This window comes from Zootoca vivipara, chromosome 2 (assembly GCF_963506605.1).
Source record: "Zootoca vivipara chromosome 2, rZooViv1.1, whole genome shotgun sequence".
Classification (NCBI taxonomy): domain Eukaryota; kingdom Metazoa; phylum Chordata; class Lepidosauria; order Squamata; family Lacertidae; genus Zootoca; species Zootoca vivipara.
The window spans coordinates 105,872,766-105,885,566 of NC_083277.1; the positions used below are offsets into that span (position 1 = coordinate 105,872,766).

General features: G+C 48.3%; 1 protein-coding gene across 1 annotated transcript in view; it reads right to left on the reverse strand.

Moving 5' to 3' along the window:
* Positions 1-12,801, reverse strand: part of RHBDL3 (rhomboid like 3) — a 129,537-nt gene that overhangs the window by 15,015 nt on the left and 101,721 nt on the right. Inside the window, exons 7-8 of the mRNA XM_060271999.1 lie at positions 11,907-12,019; positions 1,584-1,684 (exon numbers count right to left, since the gene is read on the reverse strand). Coding sequence (XP_060127982.1) covers positions 1,584-1,684; positions 11,907-12,019 — 214 coding nt within the window. The remainder of the gene's footprint in view (positions 1-1,583; positions 1,685-11,906; positions 12,020-12,801) is intronic.

Genomic DNA, 12,801 nt, shown 5'->3' on the forward strand with positions numbered 1-12,801 from the left:
AGAGTGCAGGAAAAACTTGTGTGAAATAGAAAGGTGACAAAAGTAATTCGCACAAATAATTTGAAACAGACATATGGGCATACCAGAGCTACAAAATAGCTTGGTCCGCTAATCTGTTCCCACTGATTAATTAATTAATTTTATTTATTAGATTTGCCTGCCACCCTTCATCAAAAGATCTCAGGGTGGTTCACAAGATAAAAAGAAAAGGGAAAAGGCACAAATAAACAGTTAAAACAGAAACAGCAAAACAATAGCCCACCCGAAACACATTTAAAAGGATGCAGAATATTAATCAGCCAAAGGCCTGGTTGAAGAGGAACATTTTCACCTGGCACCTCTCTCTCTCTCTCCCCCCCCCATATATATATAAAATGAAGGTACCAGGCGAACCTTCCCGTGGAGAGCATTCCACAAACATTCTGCCTTTTCATTCAAAAAACGGAACACTGTCAAAAAGCTGCCGCATTTCTGGAAGTCAGCCTGAACACAGAAGTTTCCCCACATAGCTCTGTGCTGTGGTCATACACCCAGACAAGGATATGTGTGGTTTTCGTCTTTGCTGCCTATACTTTGTGAAGGCAGTTTGGTGTGTAGCCAATAACACTGATGATGACCAGAGGTCAAAGAGAACAACAATCACCGGACCTTTGGAAGGCATCTCAAGGCAGCCCTGTTTAGGGAAGCTTTTAATGTTTGATGGATTTCTGTATTTTAATGTTTTGTTGGAAGCCGCCCAGAGTGGCTGGGGGAACCCAGCCAGATAGGCGGGGTATAAATAAAACATTATTATTATTATTATTATTATTATTATTATTATTATTATTATCAGCAAAAGACCCTTTCTTTGGGGCACCCCACAGGCATCTAGTTGGCCACAGTGAGAACAGGATGGCAGGCTAGATGGGCCATTGTCCACTGGTTCTTTTTATGTTCTTAAAAGCTCAATGAAGAGAAAGTAATAACCGCAGCAGTTGGCTGTTCCTAATACTGGAGCAGCTTGGATTCAAAGCAGCAATTCCGTCCAATGAAGTCGTGTCACTCCTGGTCTCTAACTCAAACCAGCGTTTCTCAACTGCTGTTCCGCGGCACACTAGTGTGCCGCGAGACGCTGGCTGGTGTGCCGCGACGTGCGGCGACGAGAAGGGCGATTTGCATTGTCACGTGCCTGGCGGCCGCCAATAATCAACACTAGCCCGCCGGAAAGGAAGCCGGCTGGGTCACGACGCGGGGCGAGCGCAGCTCTCAACAGCCACCACCACGGGAGGGTGGTTTTAGACAAACTTAAAGAAGTTGGCTGGATGAGCTCAACCTGAAACTTGCTGAGCAAAGGATTGTGCTGGCAGAGAAATCAGCAGCTTGTGAAGCCTTATTACAGGAGATTGCAACCAACACAGCAATTGGCAAGTGTTTCTCACAGTCATAATTATATAGTCAATATAGGGCGGCACAGAGTTAAATTTTTTAAACTTTTTTAATGGTGGTGTGCCTCGTGATTTTTTTCATGGAACAAGTGTGCCTTGGCCCAAAAAAGGTTGAGAAACACTGACTCAAACTGTATCACTACTTAGTCCAGTACTTACCATTACTATGTTGGCTAGGTGAGCAGATATCAGGGCGTACACGCCTCCAGAAGAGCCCACGACAGGTGCAGTCATATCAGCAATGGACACTGCCAAGGAACCTGAGAGAGAGAAAAGGGGAGGGGGGGAACTGTTATTGCAAAAACCTTGCTAAGCAAAAGAGTAAATCTTCTTCCTCTTTTTTTTTTTTTGCACATAAAGTTATCAAAAAGGGGCATTTACCAAAGAGCTGGCCTCCTCCCTCTTTTTCGCACATGGAAAGGGCACCTACGGATTATTTTATTTTTGTTTATTTATTCGGAGCATTTGTTAACCTGCTTTTCAGCTAAAGAAAGAAAAAAAACCCCTCAGGGCGGCTTATGTACAATAAAACAATATAGTCTCAGGCCGCAGACTTACCATCTAATAAACATGACACACAAGAGAATAGGGACAGGAAGTGGGAAAGAAGCAAACCCAGGCATCCACTCTTAAACAGAACTTCTTATATAGGCCAGCTGGCATAGAAACATTTCGGGGGCAGGAGGTGCCTGATGGCGCTGGCCTTTTGGCTTAGCTGATGGAATGAGTGCTGTTTCTCATCTCTCCCACTGAGGCAGCCTTATGGAAAAGATGCTGTCAGGTGGCAGCCGAGGGTTGAGTAAGATTACCATAGCGCTACGCAATAACTGTAGTGTTGTTACTCGGTTATTGTGATGGCTCCATGGGCGGAAGTCAATGTTGTGCTATGGTGAATGCTCTGCCAGCACATTTCAGATTGCCAGATGAAATGATCCCCCCTCTCCACCCACAGCATGTTGTTCCAGGTGTTCTCCTGACCTCCCTTGAACCAATTCAGTTGCAGCAGGAGTACCCCATTGCAGAAGCAGGTGTCCGCGTGCAAGCTTCCCACCGATGGGACTTCTTAGGTGAATCCCGGGCCACGTGTCTGACTCTACTATAGGAAAAGTATATTTTTCCAGCACATAAACCATTTCCCCCACTTAGAGGACGTTTCTGAAAAGGTTTAGAGAAATCCACAAAGGATATGACCACGAATGGTATAGGTAAGTGGAATATCCATGTTCAGAAGCACTATACCTCTGATACTATTTATTTGTTTACGTATTTATAATCCACACTGGTATAGAAATATATCAAGGTAGTATGCCACACACCAGAGACCAACAACACAGGACACAGTCATCACCATCACCTCTGTACTGTGAGCTTTCTTGAAGCCTCTGGCTCAGAAACTGGGCCAAGAGGCTCCAGTCAGCACCTCCCTTTACCATTCAGTTGTCCTGATTAAGTTAGTAATATATTTCATCGTGGGGAACCAACGGAGCACTCATGTCACCCAGGCAACCACATTCCAAATCAGGCATAGGCAAACTTGGCCCTCCAGCTGTTTTGGGACTACAACTCCCATGATCCCTAGCTAACAGGACCAGTGGTCATGGATGATGGGAACTGTAGTCCCAAAACATCTGGAGGGCCGCGTTTGCCTATGCCTGTTCTAAATCATAGTAGGTGCTCCTGCTGGGAGAAGAACTACGACCTCTCAGACCTCACTGCTGCATCAAGATTGTATTTTATCGGCAAGAGAACGTTTTGCTTATCACCTTCCTCGTTAGGACTCGCCGTACTAAAAACGTGACTGCAAGTTAGCAGCTTCAGAAATCAAACAGGTGGAGCAATGGCATCTCCTACTGTGGCCATAGCATCTTCAATCAATCTCAGTGAGATGTGCGTTGAGCTAACTTCAAAGCTTCCATTCATACAGATGTTTGAAAGCAAGAAATTGAAGGGACAGCACACAAACGTGAATGTGGTATTATGTTCATGCAGGGAAAAGTGATAGAGGAAAAGGAAGAAAGAAAGAAAGAAAGAAAGAAAGAAAGAAAGAAAGAAAGAAAGAAAGAAAGAAAGAAAGAAAGAAAGAAAGAAAAGAAAGAAAAGAAAGAAAATAAAGAAGGTTTTTAAATTGACTTTCCCTTCCCTTCCCTCCCTCCCCTCCACCCGTTTCCTGGCATGAGCTATTGAAGTTTCGTTGCTCACAGTGCTCGCTGGCGCCCATTGAGGGTGCTAAGGCAGAAGGGACTGAACTGAATCGTATGTGAAGCCACAGCCAACGACAGGCAGAGTCAAATCAATCTAATTTTGTCCCTGTCTTCATCCCTGCTGAGTTCTATAAAGGCAACACTGAGACTAAGGAGAAGGAAGCTGACAGCCCTGCTGTTACCCCCTGGGCTGATTGTTAAGTAAGTAGGCAGGCAGGTAATGGCTGGCTAAGGACTGACTGAAGCTGGTGGGGGCAGTGCCCCATTTGTCCTTAGGGACCAGCGTCCACTGACAAGCTGGGAAGTGCTTGGCTCCAGCAGAGACGCTGTGACAGGTCCCCAGGGGGTGTGGGGAGAGAATCGGGCCAGTCCTCCTTTCCAAACCTAAATCATTTTGCTGATGGAGGAATAGTACAAGGCGGTGACCCTCCCCGACCCGCTTCCTCTTGCAGCTTAAAGACACCTGGGGAGGAAACTGGACATATGGTTCCCATGCATATTTGCATCCTAGGGGGAGGGATGAGACACTAGCCTAACTTCAAGTCCCAGCTGAGTGAGGCTTTGCACCCGTGCACTCTCTCTGTTCCGAGGGCTCCATGTGGCCCCATATCTACATCAGTTTTAGAGGTGGTGTAAGGGGGAGAGATTATAGAGAGCCTCCCCCTCTCATCAGGAGCAGTTCGTCCCCAAGCAGCCATGATAGCGCGGGGTCTGAAGGGGCTAGTCAGGAAACGGAGAGAGAGAGTTCCAGGTCTCTGGCAGCATGGGAAGAGAGGCGGGAAGAGAGAGAGGCGGAAAGGGGGGACAGGGAAAAAATGGATCATAGACCCTTTCCCCCGGCACCGGAATTAAGGAGGAGGAGAAAGGGGAGGAGATTCACTGTCCCGAGACTTTTATGTTGGTCAAAGTCGCGAAAAGGGGCAGTGCCGGATTCTGAAACGGAATGAGAAGACATGAAACCGACAGCTCACTACACTGTAAATAACGTGCACCAATAAAGACTTTTAAAAGACAAGTATGTGGAAGGTATGTGGAAGGTCGTTACTCAGGAAAAGCCGTAACAAACTCTGACAGGTGGGATGGGAGGTTAAAACACACACCATTGTGCTTGTGTCTTCCAATCAGTACAGCCTTGATCCAGGGTCCGTTTTGCTGAACACCATATCCGCTTTACAACTACAGGGAGACTACCTGTAATTTGCAAGGCTAGGGAACAAAACCAAATGACCAAATGACCTCATGCCAGGACCACACACAGAAACCTATTGGGAACTTTTGTGATTTGGGAACTTTTCTACTAATAACGGGCAGAGTGATCGATAGGTCCCCTGAAGTCGTTATTTGAATTGCAGTCGCATTTTTGGAAATGCAATCACTGTTTCGAGACCTTCCAGTGCTCCCACGCAAACAGAGATTGTGCTTGTTTCCCAAAGCCTGCACACCTGACAAGTTAGATCAGAAGCAAAGAGCAGGTGATGTAGACAAATGGGCTGGCCACATGCTAGAAAGACAAGCTAACAGGCAGCTGATGCTATAGCTGCTGAAGGCCAAACTACAAATTCCCCTTCACCATTTTTAAAAACAAACAAACAAACAAACAGTCACTGGAGCTTGCATTTAGGTGTGGAGGGTTCTATTTCTTTCTGTACCAAATTCCCCCCTCAAACTACTTTTCTCTGCACACACAGAGAGAAAAAAGAGACACTCCTCCTCAGCCATCCTTCCTCTACTCTAGATTGCATCCTGCAATGACTTGGGGAGAGGCCACTTGAAGGATCACCCCCTCCCATATATACTTGGCCAGGCCCTAAGATAATCTTCAGAGGCCTCTGCCCACCCCCCAACAAAATGAGGCGAGGCAGGCAGGTAGCTACTTATGAGAGGGCCTTCTCAGTGGTGGTGCCCTATTTATGGAATGCCCTACAGTACAGTCATACCTTGGAAGTCAAACGGAATCTGTTCTGGAAGTCCGCCCGACTTCCAAAGCATTTGAAAAACCAAAGTGCAGCTTCTGATTGGCGACAGGAAGCTCCTGCAGCCAATCGGAAGCCGCAGAAGCCCGGTCGGACGTTCGGCTTCCAAAAGAACATTCGAAAACCGGAACACTTACTTCTTTCGATCGTTCTAGAGCCGATTTGTTTGGGAGCCAAGGCATTCAAGATCCAAGGTACGACTATACAAAGAACCATTACTTGCCTGCCGCTTTCCCTCTTCCCTCTCTTCTTCCAGCCACATTTCCCCAGCTGGTGTCCAATCTTAATTCTCTTCCTTTTGCCCGTCTTCACTGTTGGAGCACCCATTTTTACCCGGGTTGTTGTTGTTCTAAATGAAGAGGCACATCTCACGTGTCCAATCTTAACCATCCGGTTAAGAATTTTGCATAAATATTTTTGGTTCCCCCCTCCTGTATATTCACAACTGTGCTGTATTTGTGTCCGCACTACTGCTGATGGCACCCACTCCTTTCTCTCCACTGCAAACGATTTGAAATTATTAAAGAAAATATTTTCACCTGCGTCCTGCGAAATAATTGGTTGGAAACCAAGAGATATTTTTCTGCCTGTGATCTTTTCCTGGCAACTTCTTTTTTAGACCCGCTCCATCCTTTTAATGAGAAGGCAACACACCTTCACCCAGCTTTTTTAAATGCTTAGCATTTCCCTTCCACAGTCAAGGCGGGGAGGGGGGATGATGACAAAATCAGCCGAGGAGAGGCAAAATATGTAGAGTGGATGGATGAAAGAGAAGGGGGGTAAATCAAACACACAGAGTTGGAAAATGAGAAAGTCCGAGACGGAGAACACATATGTGACATTTTGCAAAGTAACAAAAGCAAAAGAGAGAGAGGATAGGTTATTTTGCCAAGAACTTCATATGCTAAATCAGGCCTGCCAGAAATTGAATTACAACTCCCATCAGCCCCTGCAAGCAAGGCCAATGGCCAGGGATGCTGTGAGTTGTAGTCTAGCAATATCTGGAGGTTCCCCACACCTGGTCGCATTTTGGATGGCCAGAGACACTGAGGATGGAAAGGGATGGGGAAGAGTTGAGCACACATGTAGGCTTCATTTCAGGCCTACTTCTCCCTGAGTTGGTATAGTTGTGCCTGGGTTGTATCAGGCTGCCACAAACATAGAAAACTAGCATAAGAGGATATATACGCTGCCTTTCTCACTAAGCATAGAATCGTAGAGTTGGAAGGGACCCAAGGGTTATCTGGTCCAACCACCTGCAATGCAGGAATCTCAGCTAAAGCATCCGTGACAGATGGCCACCCAACCTTTGCTTAAAAACCCCACAAGGAAGGAGAGTCCACAACCTCCTGAGGGAGAGAGACCATTCCATTGCCAAACAGCTCTTACTGTCATTTTTATTTTATTTTTCTACTGTATGTTTAGTTGGAATCTCCTTTTTTGTAATTTGAAGTCATTGGTTCAAGTCCTACACTCCAGAGCAGGAGAAAGCAAGCTTTCCCACTCTTCCATGTGACAGCCCTTGAGATATTTGAATATGGCTATCATATCTCCTCTCAGTCTCCTCTTTTCCAGGCTAAACATACCCAGCTCCTTCAATTGCTGCTCATAAGGCTTAAGTTTCCAGACCCTTGATAACCTTGGCTTCCCTCCTCTGCACACATTCAAGCTTGTCAACATCTTTCTTATATTGTGGTGTCCAGAATTGGACGCAGTACTCCAGGTGTGGTCTGACCAAGGCAGAATGGAGAGGTACTCTTACTTCTCTTGATCTGGACACTATACGTCTGTGAATGCAGCCTAGAATAGCATTAGCTTTTCATGCTGCTGCATCACATGGTTTACTCATGTTAATGCTGTGTGGAATTGTACCACTGGCTATGTCAGTCATAGGACCAGATACCGTACTCCACAGGGCCGGCCCTACGGCCAGGCTGGGTGGCGCAGGGCGCCATGGCGCCGGCCCGCCAGGGGGCTGCATCGCAGCTGCGCCCGCCCGCCTGCCGCTCTTCCGCGCAGCAGCGCCCTCGGCAGTAGCGCTGCGCCTGCCCGCCCGTCGCGATGGGAGACGGGGCGGGGCGCCAGAGGGATCCGTCGCACCATGGCACCAGGGGTGCTTAAGACGGCCCTGGTACTCCAGATGCGCTGAAAAGGACCTTCACGCTAATATGTTTATGGAGCCCCCCTCCCTATTCCTAGCTTTCTAATCCAATTATGACATTTATGCTTCCCACCTCCACGTACTTCCTCATAGCACATAACTCTCTTTTTTTAATTGTGGTGCAGGTGGTGCTGTGGTCTAAACCACTGAGTCTAGGGCTTGCCAATCAGAAGGTCGGCGGTTTGAACCCCCGCGACGGGGTAGGCTCCCATTGCCCTGCTCCTGCCCACCTAGCAGTTTGAAAGCACGTCAAAGTGCAAGTAGGTAAATAGGTACCGCTCTGACGGGAAGGTAAATGGGGTTTCTGTGCGCTGCTCTGGTTTGCCAGAAGCTGCTTAGTCATGCTGGCCACATGACCCGGAAGCTGTACGTCAGCTCCCTTGGCCAGTAAAGCGGGATGAGCGCCGCAACCCCAGAGTCATCCGCGGCTGGACCTAATGGTCAGGGGTCCCTTTACGGCACACTTCTATTGCAGCTTTATTTGTTCATTGCAGCAAGACTTGCTATATCGGTAAGGACCAGGGCATGGGAGAGGGACAAATAGCTAAACCTGCCAATCACTGTCCCAGACATCCCATGGCACCCTCCCTGCAGTTGCCTCTTGTTCTCTCCTCTTGTTATAATTAGATTTGATCTGTCATCAAGCCAGCTTCCTTCACCTCCAAACTGCAGAGGCGCAAGACGTGAATAACAAATGCAGTACAAATGTAAAAATCAATCAGTCCATGAAGATCTATCCTCCCATAGATTCACTGGTCATTGGAAAGTTGCCATGTTGGGCCCTAACAAAAAACCTTCAGCTGACAATTACTGACACTGCGGTAAACAAAGGTAAAGCCAAATCAGATATATAGATTAAAAAAATAATCCCTGGGTACTTTATACCTCAGGAAATCTCTTCACATGAAAAAAGCGTAGTAAGCCCCAAAACTGCATTTATGGCCTTATAACTGATCCCCCCCCCATAGGTAAAGGTAAAGGGACCCCTGACCATTAGGTCCAGTCGTGACAGACTCTGGGGTTGCGCGCTCATCTCGCATTATTGGCCGAGGGAGCCGGCGTACAGCTTCCGGGTCATGTGGCCAGCATGACAAAGCCGCTTCTGGCAAACCAGAGCAGCACATGGAAATGCCGTTTACCTTCCCGCTGTAGCGGTTCCTATTTATCTACTTGCATTTTGACGTGCTTTTGAACTGCTAGGTTGGCAGGAGCTGGGACCAAGCAACGGGAGCTCACCCCGTCACAGGGATTCGAACCGCCGACCTTCTGATCAGCAAGCCCTAGGCTCAGTGGTTTAACCACAGCGCCACCTGGGTCCCTTCCCCCCCCAATAACTAATGCTTAATTATAGTAGTGCCTGATCCTGCACTCACTGTACAGCTCAATTGAGAAAAGGGATCCTCTTTAATGAGGGTCCTGGTTGCGCGCGGGCCTCTAAGGCACCCCCCGCAGGGTGAGTTGTTGCTGGGCATGGCCCAAGACTTAGCAGTCAGGCCCTGGGATCACGCCAGGCTGTTTGGGCCAATCGGGATGGCTGGCCTTGCTTTGGATTGGGTCGCCTGTTTCGGAACAGGGGCTGGGTAGGACTTTTTTCCATTTGGCAGATTGGCTGTAGCCACTTTCTTTTCGCCTACCCCCTTAGCAATCATCACAACTTTGTAAGGTTTGGTGGTTAGGCATTGGATTATTGAAATGTGTGGGGAGGGGAGGCGCAGCCATCACCTGCCCCTCCAGAAATAGGGTATTCCAGTAAAAGAATCTGAGGATCTCATATGAAGTCCGCTTGAGGGGCTAGGGCCATGCCAGGACCACAGGAACCCCAGGGTGAGCTTCGGTTGATCTCCATCAATGTTGCTCCCTCGTTTGGTGTTTACCCTTTCAGACCACGAGCCAGAGAGCCAGGAATCAGTTATAATCTGTTGCCAATGCCTAAGCCAATACCGCTCACTTTGCTGTAATCAATAAAGTTGTGGCCTAAAATTCTGCCCAATAACTTAAACTAAAATTATGTGTCAGTGTGTAGTTATTTACAGGGGAAGGCATGGGCGTACCCAGGATCAAAACTAGGGGGGGCAAGGGGAGGGGCCAAGGCACGGAAGGGGAGGGGCCACAAAGTGGGCGGGAACGGCGAACTCGCGCTCCGCCGGGCTGTGCCCCTCCCTAGCAGCAGGGCTGGTAGGCGGAGGCGGAGCCCAGCCCAGCGGAGCGCGAGTTCAGCGTTCCCGCCCGCCGCGCCGCGCTCTCTGGTTCCCCGCCGCGCTTGGCCTTGCCAGAGGGCGCGACGGGGAGCTGGAGGGAGGGCGCAGCGCGGCGGGCGGGAACGGCGAACTCGCGCTCCGCCGGGCTGTGCCCCTCCCTAGCAGCAGGGCTGGTGGGCGGAGGCGGAGCCCAGCCCAGCAGAGCGCGAGTTCGGCGTTCCCGCCCACCGCGCCGCGCCGCGCTCCCTGGTTCCCCGCCGTGCTTGGCCTTGCCTGAGGGCGCGCCGGGGAGCTGGAGGGAGGGTGCGGCGCGGTGCGGCGGGAATGGCGAACTCGCGCTCCGCCGGGCTGTGCTCCGCCTCTGCCCACCAGCCCTGCTTCTAGAGTAGGGCAGCTGCCCTAACTTGCCGCATGGTGGGTACGCCCTTGGGGGAAGGGCTTGTGGGCCTTGAAGCGCAAACACGGCACTAGGAAAAACTACAATAACTTTCTCAGTTACCAACAGAAGTCCTCTTCACATGTCTTCATTTGAACATACAACAGCTTAGAATTGGGCCAGGGGCACAATCCTGGGCCGACGGGCTCCCCTCCCAACTTTCACATTTTTAGTGCAAACGTCTGAAGGAGGTTTCTATGTGTGCTCATTTAACAAGCTTAGAATCATCACAGCAATTAGCAAACAGGAACCTTGACAAGACACAGGATCCTACTGCAGAGAGATTTGTAGCCACACATGTGGCTGGAGGTTGGGAGAAAAAAATGATTTGGTCTACATTTTAAAGCGGACCAACGCCATTTGTACTCCCTGAAACAATAAGCAAAACAATTCACAGCTATCCTTTGTAATTTGAACTTCTATGAATCTTGTGATGTAGGCAAACGATGTGTACAAAAATACATATATAGGTGAAAAGAACAAAGCAGAGTATTATATTGGGGGGAATGCTTGCAAAATATAAATATTAGATGAATTGTACATTAGAAGGAAAGCAAACTAAAATGTTATTTTTTTTAATGTAACTTTAAAAAAAAACCCAACAAACTGATGCAGAATTGTGGAGAACTGAACTTAATACTAGAAAAATAAGAAACTGAGAGAAACCAAATTTGACAGATTCGTCCATTCCCAACAGGGGCCAGTGTGGTCTGAAACATTCAGCTTGTAGCAGTGCCTTCAAAGGAGGAACCATGATCACACCTTGACAAACTCTAGACTTGGTTCGGTTTTACTTCCATGCAGTGTCATATTTTCGAAATTACTGCAACCAGTGATATTTTTCTAGAAAAAGAGGTGCCGGAGCTCACCGTGGATGCCTCCCTTGTTCTCTAATAATGGCAATGGCACTCGCCTGAGAGGTGCCAGAACTGAGTAGGGGACGTGGGTGGCGCTGTGGTCTAAACCACTAAGCCTCTTGGGCTTACCTATCGGAAGGTCGGTGGTTTGAACCCCTGTGAAGGCTGAGCTCCTGTTGCTCTGTCACAGCTCCTGCCAACCAAGCAGTTCAAAGCATGCCAATGCAGGTAGATAAACAGGTACTGCTGTGGTGGGGAGGTAAACGGCATTTCCGTGCGCTCTGGCACTTGTCACGGTGTCCCATTGCACCAGAAGCGGTTTAGTCATGCTGGCCACATGACCCGGAAAGCTGTCTGTGGACAAACGCCGGCTCTCTCGGCCTGAAAAGTGACATGAGCGCCGCAACCCCATAGTCTCATTTGACTGGACTTAACCGTCCAGGGGTCCTTTACCTTTTTAGAGCTGAGTTCTGGCAAGCTCCTGCTGAAAAGTAGCCCTGACTGCAACATTTATACTGTATTGTGTTGATAAGGACAACATTATGGTCACAAATGATGGGCACCTTCTACCTTCTCTCACAAGAAACCTCAACCATGGAGATTAACCACAATTTCAGTATCAGCCAATATCAGGTTTATTCACCCATACAACATACCTGCTACAACTCCAGCAATGTAGACAAACCCGATCCTTGCAGCACCATGTACCATTTCAAGGGGGACTCCAACCAGAAGTTGAAGGACAACATTGAGTCCAAGGTGCTCTATCCTGGGGAAAATGGAAATAGCATATGAATGAATGAATGAATGAATGAATGAATGAATAAAATTCCTGCAATACAGGGGGTTGGAGTAGATGACCTTCAGGGTCTCTTCCAACTTTACAATTCTATGATTCACTTTGGTACCAACAGACAAGTACAGAGCCTTTGTATAAATAAATGAGTCAACATCTTAGTGCCAGGGTTCTGGATGTTTTTTAAAAAAAGTTTAATTTTATCTAGGTTAAAATAGATTATTTTTCCCTAAGTGGGGGGGGGAATGTCACAATTCAGGTTTAATAATCCTGTCTTTAAACTTTGTTAATTAGCAAAGTATATTTGCAAGCAGAATAATTATGGATATTGCTTATAGGCTGAAAGACTCTGGTATAAATCTCAGCTCATCCACTAACTGGTTGGACAGCCTTAAGCAAGCCAGCATCTCTTAAGATAGCTAGGAAATGGCCCCCGTTAGGTCCAGTCGTGGACGACTCTGGGGTTGCGACGGTCATCTCACTCTATAGGCCTGCTGGCGTTTGTCCGCAGACAGCTTCCGGGTCATGTGGCCAGCATGACTAAGCCGCTTCTGGCGAACCAGAGCAACACACGGAAACGCCATTTACCTTCCCGCCGGAGCGGTACCTATTTATCTAACTGCACTTTGACATGCTTTCGAACTGCTAGGTGGGCAGGATCTGGGACCGAACAATGGGAGCTCACCCCGTCACGGGGATTCGAACCCACGACCTTCTGGTCAGCAAGCCCTAGCCTTGATTTACTGCCTTCGCCC